The 18582-nt window shown below is 38.8% G+C and overlaps 1 protein-coding gene across 1 annotated transcript in view; it reads right to left on the bottom strand.

Annotated features, from left to right (window-relative positions):
• ARSB (arylsulfatase B) overlaps positions 1 to 18582 on the bottom strand; it is a 195697-nt gene that overhangs the window by 146012 nt on the left and 31103 nt on the right. Inside the window, exon 4 of the mRNA XM_017870901.1 lies at positions 15271 to 15478. Coding sequence (XP_017726390.1) covers positions 15271 to 15478 — 208 coding nt within the window. The remainder of the gene's footprint in view (positions 1 to 15270; positions 15479 to 18582) is intronic.

Here is an 18582-nt window from a genome sequence, read left to right on the forward strand (position 1 = left end):
GCACTATTCACAATAGCAAAGACTTGGAATCAACCCAAATGTCCATCTGTGACAGACTGGATTAAGAAAATGTGGCACATATACACCATGGAATACTATGCAGCCATAAAAAAGGATGAGTTTGCGTCCTTTGTGGGGACATGGATGCAGCTGTAAACCATCATTCTTAGCAAACTGTCGCAAAAAGAGAAAACCAAGCACCGCATGTTCTCACTCATGGGTGGGAACTGAACAATGAGATCACTTGGACTCGGGAGGGGGAACATCACACTGGGGCCTATCATGGGGAGGGGGGAGGAGGGAGGGATTGCCTTGGGGAGTAATACATGATGTAAATGATGAATTGATGGGTGCTGACGAGTTGATGGGTGCAGCACACCAACATGGCATAGGTATGCATATGTAACAAACCTGCACGTTATGCACATGTACCCTGGAACTTAAAGTATAATAAAAAAAAAAAGAATAAAAAAAAAATTCCTCATGATTTTCAGAAGATGGATGCTAAAAATATAAATGAAAAATGTGTCATAACAATTGCTAGAGACTGCTAAGCATCTTCAGTAGAAGAAAGAGGATTGACATTCCTGATGCTCATCAACAGACTATTGAAATAGGAAATAAGTCACTTGGTCCTGTGCATGGTCAGCCTCATTCCCTACTGTTTCCCAGGGCCTAGCAGACAGCATGGCCCATGGCAGGTATGCCGCTGATGAGTGAACAAGTGAATGAATGAATGAATGAATGAATGAATGAATGAATAATAAGCATAGGTAGTAGCAAATAGCCTGATGAGAGAAACATGAGGAAATAGAAGCCATTAAAAACAAACAAAAAGCAAACTAGAGACCAAAGGCTAGAAATAGTTTCATCTCTAGCCACTTAGCTATTATTATATGACACAACCTAATAACAATAAAGCACTTAGTATGTGTCAGGAAGTGCTGCGATCTCATCAGTACTATCAAGTAGTTACAATTTTTATCCACACTTCGCTGATAAAGAAAATAAGGCACTGGAAGTTTATATATCTTGCCCAAGATTGCATAGACATCAGTGGAAGAGGTGAGTGTTGGACACAGGCCATCTGCCTCCTGAGTATTTACAAAAGTTCCAACGTCCCTCTCTGGGTCTTTTTTCCTCTCTCTCCTCCCCTCTCCTGCCCTCCCCTCCCCTCCTCTCCTCTATTCTCCCTTCCTCCTCTTTCTTTCTCTCTCTCTCTTCTTTCTCTTTCTCTCTTTTCTTTCTTTCTCTCTTTTCTTTCTTTCTCTCTTTCTCTTTCTTTCTTTTATTTTCTTTCTTTCTCTCTCTCTCTCTCCCTGCCTCCCTCCCTCTCTCTCTTTCCCTCCAACCCTCCCTCTCTCTCTTTCCCTCCGTCCCTCCCTCTCTGTCTTTCCCTCCATCCCTTCCTGTCTCTTTCTTTTTTTGATGGATTCTTACTCTATCGCCCAGGCTGGAGTGCAGTGGTGCTATCTCAGCTCACTGCAACCTCCATCTCCTGAGTTCAAGCAATTCTCCTGCCTCAGCCTCCCGCGTAGCTGGAATTACAGGCACAAGGCACCATGCTGGGTTATTTTTGTATTTTTAGTAGAGACATGGTTTTGCCATGTTGGTCAGGCTGGTCTCAAACTCCTGACCTCAAGTGATCTGCCTGCCTCAGCCTCCCAAAGTGCTGGGATTACAGGCGGGAGCCACCGTGCCTGGCCAGGGTCTTCATTTCTTTCTAAGATCAGATGATCTCGTAAGATCCTTACAACTCCTAAGAGAAAAAGAAAAGAGGAGTGGGGAGGGGATAGGTGTAATACAAAATGTCAAGTTGCCCTTAACCCTTAACTTGAATGAAAATAAATGAACCTCTGCTCACATAGGAAGCTTCTCTCTCACTTACCTCAAGAGATTTCTCAAAGCCTACAGGTCTCACTGGTGCCTACTAATTCCCTCATGATTTTACTTTGCATCTCTAGTCAGCAGAATCTTGAAGTTTGAAAAGCCCTGCATAGATCTTTATGCTTACACAGGGCTCACCTAGCTGCTTGTCCAAATAGGAGTCCTAACAGTAATGCATTCAATAACGTTTGTTTGCAGAGTTCACAGACACATTAATAATTAGTATGTCTTTGTAGATTTTATATCTTTAAATATTTGGTTAGACTACTGTAGGAGGCAGCAGATACAGGTACCAGATAAGAAGCAATGTAAGTAAATGCATTTTTTTTTAACAGCTTGTGACAACCTGATTTTATTTTGGCCCCTTCTTCTTGCTGTCACTGTAGTTTCCAGGTGATTATTTCTACATAGAATCTAATTTTCATTTTGCTTCATCCTCCAGTGCAGCCTGTCTAACATAACATACCTCTTGCCTCACAGAGAATTTTGGCTCCAGTAGTTCTGAGAGGAGCATAAAATATAAGAAATGGATTCATCTTAAATGTGACCTTTAAAATGGAGTGCAAAAGAAGAGATTAAAGTAAGCCCAAACAAATTGGAAAGCTTCTTGCAATTTAGTCAATAAATATGCTCAGTTCAATACATATATACAAATAGATAGCTATACATATAGATATATCTTCCATTAATTATAAACTCATAGAAAGGCCACAGTACTCTCTTCTCACAGAATTGTGAAAATCATGATTACTTCATGTTTCTCCTGCTAAAAGTTCATAATATTAACAATATGACATTATAGCATAGCATATATTAAGTACTATAATAAAACATTGAAGATCTGATAAATACAGAGATTGAGAGGCATTTTTGCCTTAGACTCTGGGATTGTGAATTCAATGGTTTGACACAGAGAATACAAATGCAAGACCCTTTGATGCGGGGTGGGGTTGCTTTCAAAATGTATTGGTTATTGATTTTGGAACTTCCAATTCTAAAATGGTACCATAGACACAATCTAGCTTCACTCCTCTCCACAGAAAACCAAGACAAATACAAGGGCCAAGATGATCACTAGCAATATCCCAGAACTCAAATATGAGGATGAGTCCATTTCCAGGGTCACAGAGAAGTGAAAAACTCTGAGGAGATGGTAAGAGAATCAAATGTCCATATCTGCAACACCCCCCACCCCACTGTGGCCCAACTCACGGTTTCTACACTGGAAAAAGTGAGATGGAGGCACACAACCAGTTTCCCCACCATCCTGGGTTCCCTGGCAGGAGACCTGCCCATGCTTTAACCCATGGGAAGCATCACGAGTACCCAAAGGGCAACACATCTCTGAGAACAGCCAGAGACAAAGAGGGGAGGTGGGACTACCATCCCCAGCCCTGGAATCTCTGCTTTGTAACTCAGCCGGAGACACCAAATCAGGGTGGCAGTTCAGTAAAACGTATTGGTTATTATTTTCACTCAATAAAATAATCAACAAATTAGTACCTATTGCTAATAAAATTTTAAAGTGATCCAACATGCTCTCAGTGTGGACGTTAACAGGTGAAATGTAAAGAGGTGGCATGAATTAATGACTGGCTATGGAAAAGTTCATTCAAGTCTCATTATTTTGAGGCATGGGTTGTAATTTTCCTCTATGATAGATGTGCCAAATACATGCATAATTGCAAAGAGTAAGAGAGTGTGGACAAACTCTCTGATTTATTCACGTAACAGTTTTTCCTTAGCTTTGTCAGAAATTAATTTAAGTTTCTGAAGAACCCAGTGAGATTGGTTTCCTAGCACATATTACTTTGTTCCTGGCACAGAATTTCTATAATATTTTACAAGTCTGCCAATTGCATAAGTACATTTAAAACCTTGAATGAGCTCTCTCTTTGCCAACTACCAGTTTTGAATGAAATTCTTATATGTAAAGGGAAAAGGGATGTAAGATTTAGAGGAATTAGTTAAGATTATTAACTCCATTTGAGATATTAAATTACATGCAATACTGTGAAAGCTCAGATAATAAGTGCTAAAGTTTAGGTTCTGCAATAAATTGCTCTATTTGTCTGAGTAGAAATGTATTATTGAACAGGATCCAGTCACTGTCCCTCAGTGGTGGTGCTACTGACATCTGAGGCAGGACACTTCACTGCAGGACTGGCCTGAGCACTGCAGATGCCTGTTCACTAAATGGAAACTTCACCCTCAAATCACTGTGACAACCAAACCACTTCTGATCTCTGTCTCATATGTACTGTGAATCTATGCACTCTGATGCACTACTGCTATGTGGATTACATAGGTACTCTGGCCATGGGCTTCACTCTTCCCAGCTCTCTGCAGATGTATCCAGTGTCAATGGGAGGCCATCAAAGGCTTTCATTAGCACTGACAACATTCTGAAAACTGGCAGAATTACAAAACCATCAGCTTTCCTAGTAAAAAGAGCTCTCAACATCGAGTGGTACAAGCTCTCCTATATATTTCTTAAATCTGTCCTCTCATCTCCATCCAACTTCCCTCTGCCTTTATTCAAGTGCTCCTTATCTTCTCTCTCCTCTCTACTGTCAGAGCCTCCTAAAAGGTTGGCCTGCTTCCAATCACTCTCCATTTCAGTTCTAAAGTGAAAATCTGATCCTGCTTAAAACTTTTCAGTGTCTCACTGTCGCCATGAGACCCTTCGCAATTCCTCCCTGCATGTGCACAGGCCCCTTCTGAGTGGACCCCTGGGTCATGCTCTCCAGCCTCACATCTCACTGCTCTCCACCTTGCAGTCCAGGCTCCAGCAATGTAGACCCGCCTCGGGGACTGCTCTCCGACCTCCCTGTCTTTGTTTATGTTCCTTTCTCACAGGCTAGAATGCTGCCCAGTCTCCTCATGAAGCCTGTGCTCTGCTTATCTGGCCAAGCCATTCCCAACCTTTCCATCTCAGAAACCCTCCCCACACCCTGGGCTCTGGGAGGTGGCTCTTACTGTGTGCAAACAGTACCCTGGGCTTCATCCTAGTATTCCCACTGCATAATAATAATACATGTACCTGTCTACTTCACTAGAGTGTGAGTTTCATAAGGGAGAATTATGTCCTAGTTATCTTTTTATCTGCAATGAAAGACGGAGTGAATAAATGAATGGTCAACCAACTTGCGTTTAACAGATAATGAAACTGAGGCTAGACTCTATATAACTCATTGGCAGGAAAATTGGGACTCAAACTCTGATCATGTTCTATCAGAGAAGGATTAAAAATATCATCCTTAGATTTTAAAAATCTGGAATCAAAAAGTCCTAACTAGAGTAATCAGACAAGAGAAAGAAATAAAGGCATCCAGATTGGAGAGAAAGAAGTCAAATTATCCTTATTTGCAGATGATATGATTTTACATTTGGTAAAACCTAGAGGCTCCACAAAAAAACTATTAGGACTGATAAGCAAATTCAGTAAAGTTACAAGATACAAAATCAACATACAAAAATCCGTAACATATAAAAATCAGTAACATTTCTATGTGCCAACAGTGAACAATCTACAAAAGAAATCAAAAAACGTATCCCATTTACAATAGCTACCGATAAAATAAGATACCTAAGAATAAACTTAACCAAAATAGTGAAAGATTTCTACAATGCAAACTATAAAACATTGATGAAAGAAATTGAAGCAGACACAAAGTAATGGAAAGATATTTCATGTTCATGATTGGAACAATCAATATTGTTAAAATGTCCATACTACCCAAAGCAATCTATAGATTCAATGCAACCCCTATCAAAATACCAAAGACATTCTTCATAGAAAGAGAAAAAATAATTCTAAAATTTATATGGAACCTCAAAAGACCCAGAATAGCCAAAGCTATCCTGAGCAAAAAGAACAAAACTGTAGGAATCACATTACCTGACTTCAAATTATACTATAGAGTTATAGTAACCAAAACAGCATGGTACTGGCATAAGAACAGACACCTAGACAAAACGAAGAGAATAGAGAACCCAAAAATAAATCCATATATCTACAGTGGACTCGTTTTCAACAAAGGTACCAAGAAGAGACACTGGAGAAAGGACAGTCTCTTCAATAAATGGTGCTGGGAAAACTGGATATCCATATGCAGAAGAATGAAACTAGACCCCTATCTCTCACCATATAGAAAAATCAAATCAAAATGGATTAAAGACTTTGAAGTCTAAGAACCCAAACTATGAAACTACTAAAAAAAAAATCATTGGGGAAACTCTCCAGGACATTGGACTGGGCAAAGACTTCTTGTGTAATATCCCACAAGCACAGGTAACCAAAGCAAAAATGAACAAATAGGATTCCATTGAGTTTAAAAGCTTCTGCACAGTAAAGAAAACGAACAACAAAGTGAAGAGATAAGCCATGGAATGGAAGAAAATATCTGCAAACTAGCCATTTGACAAGGGACTAATAACCAGACTATGTAAGGAACTCAACTCTACGGGAAAAAAAATCTAATAATCTGATTAAAAATGGGTAGGGGCCGGGCGCGGTGGCTCAAGCCTGTAATCCCAGCACTTTGGGAGGCCGAGACGGGCGGATCACGAGGTCAGGAGATCGAGACCATCCTGGCTAACACAGTGAAACCCCATCTCTACTAAAAAAATATAAAAAACTAGCCGGGCGTGGTGGCACGCGCCTGTAGTCCCAGCTACCTGGAGGCTGAGGCAGGAGAATGGCGTAAACCCGGGAGGCAGAGCTTGCAGTGAGCTGAGATCCGGCCACTGCACTCCAGCCTGGGCGACAGAGCAAGACTCCGTCTCAAAAAAAAAAAAAAAAATGGGTAAAAGATCTGAATAGACATTTCTTAAAAGAAGACATATAAATGGCAAACAGGTATACAAAAGGTGCTCAACATGATTGGCTATCAGAGAAATGCCAATCAAAACTGCAGTGAGATATCATTTCACTCCAGTTAAAATGGCTTTTGTCCAAAAGACAGGTAATAACGAATATTGGCGAGGATGTGGAGAAAAGGGTACTTTCGTACAGTGTTGGGAATGTAAGTTAGTATAGCCACTATGGAGAACAGTTTGAAGGTTCCTCAGAAAACTAAAAACAAAAAGACCATATGATCCAGTAATCCCACTCCTAGGTATCTATCCGAAAGAAAGAAAATCAGTATACCAAAGACATACCTGCACTGCCATGTTTTATTGCAGCACTATTCACAATAGCCAAGATTTAAAAACAATGTAACTGTCCATCAACAGATGAATGGATAAAGAAAATGTGCTACATATACACCATGGAGTACTATTCAGCCACATAAAAGAATGAGATCCAAACATGTGCAACAGCATGGAGGGAACTGGAGATCACTATATTAAGTGAAATAAGCCAAGCACAGAAAGACAAACATCCCATATTCTCACTCATTTGTAAGAGCTAAAAACTAAAACAATTGAACTCATAGAGACAGAGAATAGAAGGATGGTTACCAGAGGCTGGAAAGGGTAGTGGGGTGAGGGTAGGGGGGAAGTGGGTACGGTTAATGGGTACACAAATATACTCAGATAGAATGAATAAGATCTAGTATTTAATAACACAATAGGGTGACTACAGTTAACAATAATTTATTGTACATTTAAAAATAACCAAAAGAGGCTGGGCGTGGTGGCTCAAGCCTGTAATCCCAGCACTTTGGGAGGCCGAGACGGGCAGATCACAAGGTCAGGAGATCGAGACCATCCTGGCTAACCCGGTGAAACCCCATCTCTACTAAAAAAATATAAAAAACTAGCCGGGCGAGGTGGCGGGCGCTTGTAGTCCCAGCTACTCGGGAGGCTGAGGCAGGAGAATGGCATAAACCCGGGAGGCGGAGCTTGCAGTGAGCTGAGATCCGGCCACTGCACTCCAGCCTGGGCGACAGAGCGAGACTCCGTCTCAAAAAAAAAAAAAAAAAAAAAAAAAACCAAAAGAGTATAATTGGAATGTTTGTAACACAAAGAAATGATAAATGCTTGAGGGCATAGATATCCCTGTTACCCAGATATGATTATTATGCATTGTATGCCTGTATCAAAATATCTCATGTACCCCATAAATACATACATACCTACTATATACCCATAAAAATAAAAAATAGAAATAAAAAAAACAACCCCAGAATAGTATGTGTGTAATGAGAAAGACAACATTTGTTAACAGTGGTATTAATCACATACTGCAGAAAATATGGCATGAATCAATCAAGGTTGTGATTTATATGCAGTAAGAACATGGAAAGCAGAATAATTAAATTTAAGCTTTCCTCATCAGCTTTTTGAAGAGTCTATTTCTAGAAATAAGTGCATTTCCGTCTCAAAAAAAAAAAAAAAAAAAAAAAAACCAAAAGAGTATAATTGGAATGTTTGTAACACAAAGAAATGATAAATGCTTGAGGGCATAGATATCCCTGTTACCCAGATATGATTATTATGCATTGTATGCCTGTATCAAAATATCTCATGTACCCCATAAATACATACATACCTACTATATACCCATAAAATAAAAAATAGAAATAAAAAAAACAACCCCAGAATAGTATGTGTGTAATGAGAAAGACAACATTTGTTAACAGTGGTATTAATCACATACTGCAGAAAATATGGCATGAATCAATCAAGGTTGTGATTTATATGCAGTAAGAACATGGAAAGCAGAATAATTAAATTTAAGCTTTCCTCATCAGCTTTTTGAAGAGTCTATTTCTAGAAATAAGTGCATTTACCTGAAATGAAAACTACCTAGGAGAGGTTGAACTTCAAACCTAGCTGGTTTCCAGCTGCCATATATATATTCCTCCGCGTGAGGAGGATATATGTATAAACACAAATATTGTCAAATTTAAATAACTACATATATTCCTTGTAAGGTAAATTCCCAAAGTTTGAATAAGAGTTAACTTAGCTCAGAGGTTCTCAAATTTCTGTGTGCAAAAGAATCACCTGAAGTCCTGTTAAAATGGAGATTTTGGGTCTCGGTCCCTGGGTTTCTAATTCAGCTGAGTTGTGATAGAGTCTGACAAACTGAATTTTTAAGATTGTGGTGAAATTCACATTACATAAAATTAGCCATTTTAAAGTATCCAATTCAGTGACATTTAGAACATTCACAATGTTGTGCAGCCATCACCTTGAAAATTGCATTTTTAACAAATGCTCTACTGCTGCAGGTAGTCCCCAGACAGTGCACTGAGAATAACTACACTAAGATGATGGGTAGAGGTGGCAAGGAATGAAAAGCCTCATGGATTTCTCTCAGATTATCACAGAAATGTTTAAAAGTTAGCTTTATCAAACATCAAAATCTAAAAATTATGCCTTTGCCTATGCCTTCACCAAATATAATCTGACACCAAGAAGCCAGATTATTTTCATGGTTTCCTGTACTAATGGACTCAACATTTATTGATGTGAATGCAACCAGTATTCTTATCCTTATAAAGAAGTGCAGGGCTAAGTGAAGTAAAGTGAGAGAAGTGGGAAAAAAGGAATCACTGCTCTGTGATTAGTTAGTCCGGGTCCTTGGGTTATAATTACATTATTATAGCACATTATTAATTTCAACTACAGGAAATGAAATTGTCAATAAACACAGAAAGTCTCTGGAGAAAGAAATGCAAATTAGGTTTCTCCTTATATTCAAACCCTCATCTAAATGTAAGTAAAACTAATTAGTCTGGTAAGGGTTAATACAGGCTGGGCGTGGTGGCTCATGACTGTAATCCCAGCACTCTGAGAGGCTGAGGTGGGTGGATCGTCTGAGGTCAGGAGTTTGAGACCAGTCTGGCCAACATGGCGAAACCTTGTCTCAACTAAAACTACAAACATTAGCTGGGCATGGTGGTGCATGCCTGTAATCCCAGCTATTTGGGAGCCTGAGGCAGGAGAATCACTTGAACCCAGGAGGCAGCGATTGCAGCAAGCCAAGATCATTCTACTGTACTCCAGCCTGGGTGACAGAGCAAGACTCCGTCTCAAAAACAAACAAACAAACAAAGAGTTAATGTAAATATACAATGGCTGCATTAAGATGTTGAGGTCAATCACTGTTTTCTCTTCAGGGTTGCAGAATCGGTTTTCCTAGTTTTAACTCATGACCTAGTTACTCAAGAGTTGGCTCTAACTTTAACTCATTTTACTCCAGGTCAGATTCCTGTGCAGGTTCCTGGAATTTAGCAGCTACAAAGATCAGCCATGGTGACAAAAGCATCCAGATAAAAATGGTGTCTTCGTAACAGCCACTAGTGCTGCTTCTCTGAACTACTACCCTGCTAAAACAACAAACACAGAACAAGATGAAACCCCATCACAACATAAGAAACCAAGATGGACAGACAGCTTATAATGTCAGAATCTTGGAGACATGTCCATAAACTACGAGACCAAAGAAGCTGGGCTGAGAAAACAAGAACTGGTCCACCCTGCTTTGCCTCATGACACAAAGCCCTTCACTTAGCTTAAGAGAGGCAGGAAGACAGCCTGAGAAGGGACGGCACTAATTTAAGCAGAGGAGAATTATTACCTCCCCTACTTCTATGTGCTTAGAGATCACAACTCCCAGAAGACAATAGGCAGGAAAAGAGAAGGTCTGGCAGTGCTGGCACACTGTATCCTGAGGAATGTCCCCAAAAATAAAGCCCTGAAAATGTGGAGATAGGAAGAGTCTGGGGTTCTTTTAGCCTGTCAAAGAATTAGGGTGCCAAAGGAGAAGTAACTGTAACTAGATGGATCAGGTTCAACAGAGTAGAACACTTAATGCCTATATGCCACCAGGAACTCTGTGAGGTGTATGCATCAACCTGACTTCAAGCTGCAGATTTCAGAAGGAATCAACCAGGGAACAGTGACTAGAGGCCACAAGATGGCCACACATTCTGTGTGTGCAGATCCTTCACCACTATACTCCAAGGAAAAGCATCTAGCTGGCAATGACTTCCTATAAAAATACAGATTTTAGAAAAGTTCTATTCAGAAAGCTTCAGGAAAAGGATGGGTCCTGTGAACACAAGTGTAGAAATGCAGTACAATGGGATGATATAAAAGTAAAAGAAAATGAGATGCAAAAAGACAACGATTCGGGTAATTGGGTTTTGACCTCAAGTAGATTTTGGTTTGAATTCTGGATTTTTCAGTTGTTAGCTGTGTGACTTTGGGCTAATCACTTCATTTCTTTAAGCGGCTCACGTCAATAATCCTAGCACTTTGGGAGTCTGAGGTGGGAGGATCACTTGAGCCCAGGAGTTTGAGACCAGTCTGGGCAACATAGCAAGATCCTATCTTTATTTTTTTATTTTATTTTTCAAAAAGAAGTTTCGATTTCTTCATTGGTAAAAGGGGATCAAGAAGCCATTTACTATCTCACAGGGTTACGTTGAGGTTTAATGCTTATTAAATGGTGATCACTACTATACTAACAAGCTTGGAAGAAAAGGGTACTGATTGAAACAGAGATAGTACTACAAAAAAACTAAAAATACAATCAACAATAATCTATACTGGAGATATTAAAGTGTAGGATTAAAATTGCAAACGTGTCTAAACTGGTAATGCAGAAGAGCTCCAAAGGCTGAGAAAAATGACAAAAAAAAAATGAAAAGGATGAGAGAAAAGCTGAATCAGGGATTCAATATAGTAATTAAAGATATTTTTGAGACATAAATCAAGTAGAACAAAAGCAATAAACTAAAATATGAACAAGGAAAACCTCCTGGAGTGAATAATCACCTCAGCATGCAGTTCCAGGGCTCACTATATTTCAGGCAAAATTAATTTCAAAACATTTTAAACACATACACCTAGATATAATTCAGCGAAAAATGTAAACTATGGAAATAATTTTTTAAATGCCTCCACAAAAGGCTTCAGGGACCAGCTAAACAGAAAGATCTTTCCAACATTCTGTAAATTATTCCAGAGCATAGGAAAAAAAATGGAAAAACTAACCACATTATTTTACGAAGTGAGTACAACCAAGACAACAAAACCTGACACAAAAAAGAAACCACTTACTCCACTTTCACTTCTGAATTGATGCAAAATCCTAAATGAAACCCTAGCAAACTGAATTCATCAGTATAATAAAAATACATACGCACAATCAAGTTGGATTTAACCTAACAAAGCAAAGATGATCCAAGATTAAGATATCTATTAATACAGTATCAAAATATAAGACAACCCTATTTTAAGGTGATCCCCATTTTCTCAGTGAGAAGTTCCAAATATTATTACTACCAGCTTGAATAAATATAGATGTTTATGAAATAGTCAACTATCTGTTTGAAAGTACAATTATACATACATATTTGCAATCATACAATGAAGGAAATATTTATCTTAAAATATTTTTCCATTCTCAAATATCATGAAAAAAATTGTATTCTACCTCTTTCCATGAACTCTTCTTTCTGTCTTTCTTTCCTTCTTTTGAAACATGGTCTTGCTCTGTTACCCAGGCGGGAGTGCAGTGGCGTGATCTCAGCTCACTGCAGCCTCAACCTCCTGGGCTCAAGCAATCCTCCCACCTCAGCCCCTCCAGTAGCTGGGACTACAGGCATATGCCACCACACCAGGCTAAGTTTTGTATTTTTTGTACAGACAGGGTTTCACCATGTTTCCCAGGCTGGTGTTGAACTCCTGAACTCAAGTGATCTGCTTGCCTTGGCCTCCCAAAGTGCTGGGATCACAAGCATGAGCCACCAAACCCAGCCTCCCATGCATTCTTGATGGGAATGTTATTACAAAAGCCACTTGGAGATATTTAATACAGTCTTCCAGAACTAGCATCTTCACTTCTGTCTGAGCACATTTAAGCCTAGGTACAACACATTAATCCATATATACTTTCACTTCAGAAAATCATTTGTTCTGAAATTGTATAATTGTGATCTCTAGAACAAAGACTTGTTTTATAAACTTATGACTTCCAATTCTTGCAACAATTAGGTCATTTCCCGGGAATAATTTTACTACATCCGTGTTAAATGTCCTAGCATCTTTTTTAAAATTGATTCTTTCTAGTAACTTCTCTAGGCATTCAAAACCAGCACTGATCAAAATGCTATACCAGGATATTCAAAATCAATTAAATTGAGAATGATTCCCAGAATCTGAGAGATCATGTAAGGATTGAAATAGGTCTCCCTTTTTTTTTTTTTTTTTCTGAAGGGTAAGTTTTGGGAGAAAAACAAATTTTAACCTTTTTTACAGCAGGACATACTTAGAAAATTATGGTATTTGGATAGCACCCACGCAAGTGAATAAGGCTGCTCAGGGTAGATGCTACTCCGGCCCTGCCCAGGCTCCTCAGTAGATCAATATTGCAGCACACCATATGGAAAGCTCTGCTATATCATGAGATCCTATTAGAACACTGCGATCATCAGCTGGGAGGCAGGATACTGTAGGCTCTGCCTGGCTGCGTGAACTGGGGCAAGTTACTTATGCTCTTTGTGCTTCAGTTCTCATATCTGCAACATGGGACAATAATAGTTCTCAGAGAATTCATTATCCTGGGGATTCACTGAACTAATTCGCAGGAAGCACTTAGAACTGCGTCCCACACACAGTAACTGCTCAACAAATACCACATTCAATAACTATGCCTGATTGAAAGCAAAACAAAACAACTCGTAAAACAACAAAACCACAAAAGTATGAGTAGAACACCACGATGAATTCCTCAGCATGTCACCTCACCCCTACATGGTTACTTTACAGTAAAACTCACCAGATGACAAGCCTGACCTCGTACTTGAAGTTTCCATCAAATTGTTAGACTCCAGCCAAGAATCTCTAGGGATTTGAGAAAATCAAACCACTCTCATTAAAGACAGACTAAAACAAAGATATAAACAAACTGAAAAAAAAAAAGAACTCAAAAGGAAGAGAGATAATATTGGCAATATCAGCAAACTTTAAAAAAAAATATACATACATATATATACACACATAACACATATAAGAGTAATGGTTAAGAGCACAGGCTTTGGGGAAACAAGTTATGACATCTATAAATTAAAAACAGAACTTTACAAAAAAGGAATTATCAGAAAACACAAAAGAGTTGCCGTTAATTAATAGACATGGCAGTTGAAATAAATTCAATAGAAAGCTTACAAAACAGTAAGATTTCCCAAATAGAAGAAGAAAAATAAAGAAAACAGGAGACGGGGAAAAAAAAGACTAAGAAAAATTAGAGGACTGACCTAGTAACCAAATAATAGGAGTTCTGTACAGAAAAAATAGGGGAAGGTGGAATGGAGGGCCACACCATTTCAAAATAAAACATACAAGAAAATTCCCTATAACAAAAGGATCTGCATTTTCAGATTGAAAGTGCCCTCTGAGTACTCAGCATGATGAATAAATGACGATCTACACTCAAAGCACAACACAGTGGAATTTTAGAAAACCGTCTCTAATAAAAGGGGGAAGTTGCATATGTAACAGATTAGGAATCAGAATGGCATTGCCATAATGAAAGTGATTTTCAAAAGTAATCTTTGAGATTATGAGTTTTATTTCTCCCTTCTTTTCTAATTTGTCTACAATAACATATATAACTTTCATTGTCAGAAAAAAAAAATTTTTTTTGAGATGGAGTCTCGCTTTATTGCCCAGGCTGGAGTGCAGTGGCACAGTTTCGGCTCACTGCAACCTCTACCTCTGGGTTCAAGCAGTTCTCCTGTCTCAGCCTCCTGAGTAGCTGGGACTATAGGTGCTCACCACCACGCCTGGCTAATATTTGTATTTTTAGTAGAGACGGGGGTTTCACCATATTGGTCAGGCTGGTCTCGAACTCCTGACCTCAGGTGATCCACCCACCATGGTCTCACAAAGTGCTGGGATTACAGGCATAAGCCACCATGCCCAGCCCCCAAAACAATTTTAATACAAAAGAAAAAAAAATCTAAACTTGGAGACACTTGTGTAGATTTAAATGGCTCCATTATTTATCTGTCTTCATAATGTCACAATCTGTCTCTTTGCAATGATACAGAGACCCTTCTAGTTGGCAGGAGTTGTGGCCATACAACTCCTGGGTTGTAGAGAGAGCTAGGAACAAGCCACTCTAGGGATTCACTACCCACCAGCCCTGTATATGAGTGATGTCCACTCATACATACTCAGTTAGTGAACATGTGTTTTCAAGCCATAGCCCCAGAATATTTTGATATCTGAGGGAAAGGGGGAAGCCCATCACTCTTTTTCCTTAGATACATCTTTCCATTCACTATTATCATGTCTCCACTATTGCAGTTTGCATTTATTTAAATAAGGCAATGCTAACTGCTCCAATTTGTCTTCATTCCACCTATCGAATACCATCTCTTTGCCAAGAGATGATTTTCCTATTAACAGACTTACCTGTAGAAAAGATGAACACCGTGTTGTTCCAGAGCCCACTGCTTTTCAAGGCTGCAGTGACATTTCCTACTGCTTCATCCATAAGGGACACCATTCCTGCATAGTGATGCCTGTTCTTGTCTTGGATAAAGTCATATGGCTTTAGGTATTCCTCAGGGACCTGAAGGGGCTCATGCACAGACTGGAGAGCAAGGTAGAGAAACAGAGGCTGGAAAGAAAGTTTGTGCAAATCAGTTAAGAGGACATGGAAGCATTAAATATAGAAGGATAAGACAGTTCAGATTTATGCATTAATAAAAATAATATCAAGACAACCTACAGAAAGGATTGAAAGTAATTGTGAATCACATATATGATAAGGGACTCATCTCCAAAATATATAAAGAACCCTTACAACTCAATGAAAAAAGACAACTCAACTACAAAATGGGCGAAGAATCTGAATAGCAATTTCTCCAGAGAGGATATACAGAAGGCAATAAACACATTTAAAGACAGTCAACATCATCAGTCATTATTAAGATGCAAATTAAAACCACAATGAGGTAACACTTCACATCTGCTAGGATGGTGATAATTTAAAAATGGAAAAGAACAAGTATTGTTGAGGATATGGAGAAATTGGAACTGTCACTCATTGCTAGCAGGAATGTAAAATGGCACACGTAGCCACTTTGAAGAAACATTTTGGCAGTTCCTGAAATTGCAAAACATAAGAGTTACCATATGACCCAGCATTTCCATTTCTAGAGAAATCAAAGCATACATCCACCCAAAAACTTGCATGAATGTTCATTGCAACATTATTCATAATAGCCAAAGAGTAGAAACAACGCAAACATCTATCAATTGATGAATGGAAAAACAAAATATGGTATATTTTCAGCAACATACGGCAATAAATAAAGTATTCTTATATACTACAACATAGATAAACCTTGAAAACATTATACTAAGTGAAATGAATCAATCATAAAAGTCCTCATATTATACAATTTCATTGACATGAAATGTCCAGAAATATAGGCAAATCTATAGAGACAGAGAGTGGTTGCCTGGGGCTGTAGGAAATTGTCGGGGAGAGGAATGGTGAGTGATTGCTAACAGGTACAGGGTTTTTTTCGGGGGATGATGAAAATGTTTTAAACTTAGATTGTGGTCATGGTTGCATAACTCTGAAAATTTACTAATGAATTGTATCTTTAAATGAGTGTATTTTATGGTATGTAAATTTTGTCTCAATAAAGATATTAAAAAACATAACAAAAGACACAAGACAAAAAATTGGAAATAAAAGCCAGAGTCCCAGAATGGCCTCAATGGATCTAATCCAAACAAATAATATCAGTAACGGCAACCACATATTAAATGTTGTCTACATACTAGACAGTATGATAATAATTTACATATTCTATCTCATTTAATGAAACCACCCTATGTTATAGCAATTTTACAGATGAGTTAACTGAGGCTTAGAAAGGTTATATGTGTGATTTGTCCAACTCCACATTAATTGAAGAGCAATTTCCTATTGGAAAAACCCACTATTACGATATGGATGTGTACCAATAGATGTTTTGGCTTTTCGCTTTAGCTGAAAATAAGCCCTCATCTTTTAGAAGAGGTTTAGTATATTTAAAAAATACATTTTATGAGAAAAAAAGTGAACACCATGCCTTGTTAGTCTTTGATGCAGGACCAAACATAAGACCAGTTTAATTCCTGACACTAAGAAGTATGACACACGGATTCTATTTTACCACTTACATCAATTTGCAACATTTAGCGTTAGTGGTATTCCAGGTCAGCTTCTGCGTTTTAATGAGCCTTTCTGAAGGCATTCTCTTCATAGTGCTCCTACAGAATTCTTTAATATTAGAGTTGAAAACCCTCAAAGAGACAACGACTAGTTTAACCCAAAAATAAACATATAATTCTGTTAAAGTATCTGAGGCATTTAAATCTCATAAATGAATGAAAATGGTTAGAAACAGACTTTCGGGGGTGTTCATATTTCATTCTTCACTGTTGACAAGTTGTTTTAAATTTTATATTACACATCCTTGTAATGCAGAAAGGAGTATCCATACATAGAGCTCAAATAGACTCCCCAAAAGTTTACTTATTGTTCAGGTCTTTGAACTCAGAAATATGTTTTCCCTACACTCAAAAAGTTAAAAATAGCTGCTAAATATCAAAGTCATTGCTTTAAAACCTATTAAACTAAGGAGGGAGGTGATGAAATGAAAATGATGATAATATAGAACCCATACTTCCATTACTTCCATGGGGAAACATTCCAAATTCCCACTCCAAAAGTCTATTCTATAACCTCTGACACCATTTCAGTTCTGCCTCTGCTTCCCCTCGACACATACACCTTCTACTCCAGCTGCATGGTCACGCTGAAGCGTCTATGTTCGTGTAGACTATGATGCAGGACATCCCAACAGATGCCTTGCCTGGGGGCGATGAAGTTCCCAGCTGCGACGTCCGGAAGGAATAAGTGCAGGTGCATCGCTGACCTGACAGTGCAGTATGGGTCTGCTCTAGGTACTGCTATCTGGGTCTTCAGCACTAGACTGAGCCAACTCCAGCCACCAGCCAAGGTCCAGATGAGGACAGGATTAAAAATCGGAAAGCTACAACAATTTGCAGCCCACAGAAAGTTTTAAAAAATCGGGAAATATCACATCAATCTGTTTTTATATAAAAAAATTTTAGGGGAAAAATCAGAATTTCCGAATACTCCATCTGGTAACAAAAGGCTGGAGTATGAGAAACAGAGGCCCCACCCCCCTCAAGTGCAAACACGAGATTTTGTGACTTTGATCTGGACTCTTAACAGTGGCAGGGAGTAGGGGATACAGTGGGAAGAGAGGGAGCCCACAGCTTAAGGAGAAAATGTTCTTACCCAGGTCATTAGCAGCAACATGGCAACCACCTGGTGAAGGAGAGAAAGGGCAAAGAGAAATGGGGAAAGGATTCCCTATTTAATCAATGGTGCTGGGAAAATTGGCTAGCCATAAGTAGAAAGCTGAAACTGGATCCTTTCCTTACTCCTTATACGAAGATTAATTCAAGATGGATTAGAAACTTAAATGTTAGACCTAATACCATAAAAACCCTAGAAGAAAATCTAGGTAGTACCATTCAGGACATAGGCATGGGCAAGGACTTCATGTCTAAAACACCAAAAGCAACGGCAGCAAAAGCCAAAATTGACAAATGGGATCTAATTAAACTAAAGAGCTTCTGCACAGCAAAAGAAACTACCATCAGAGTGAACAGGCAACCTACAGAATGGGAGAA

Source organism: Rhinopithecus bieti, unplaced genomic scaffold, assembly GCF_001698545.2.
Source record: "Rhinopithecus bieti isolate Rb0 unplaced genomic scaffold, ASM169854v2 scaffold_5216, whole genome shotgun sequence".
Lineage (NCBI taxonomy): Eukaryota > Metazoa > Chordata > Mammalia > Primates > Cercopithecidae > Rhinopithecus > Rhinopithecus bieti.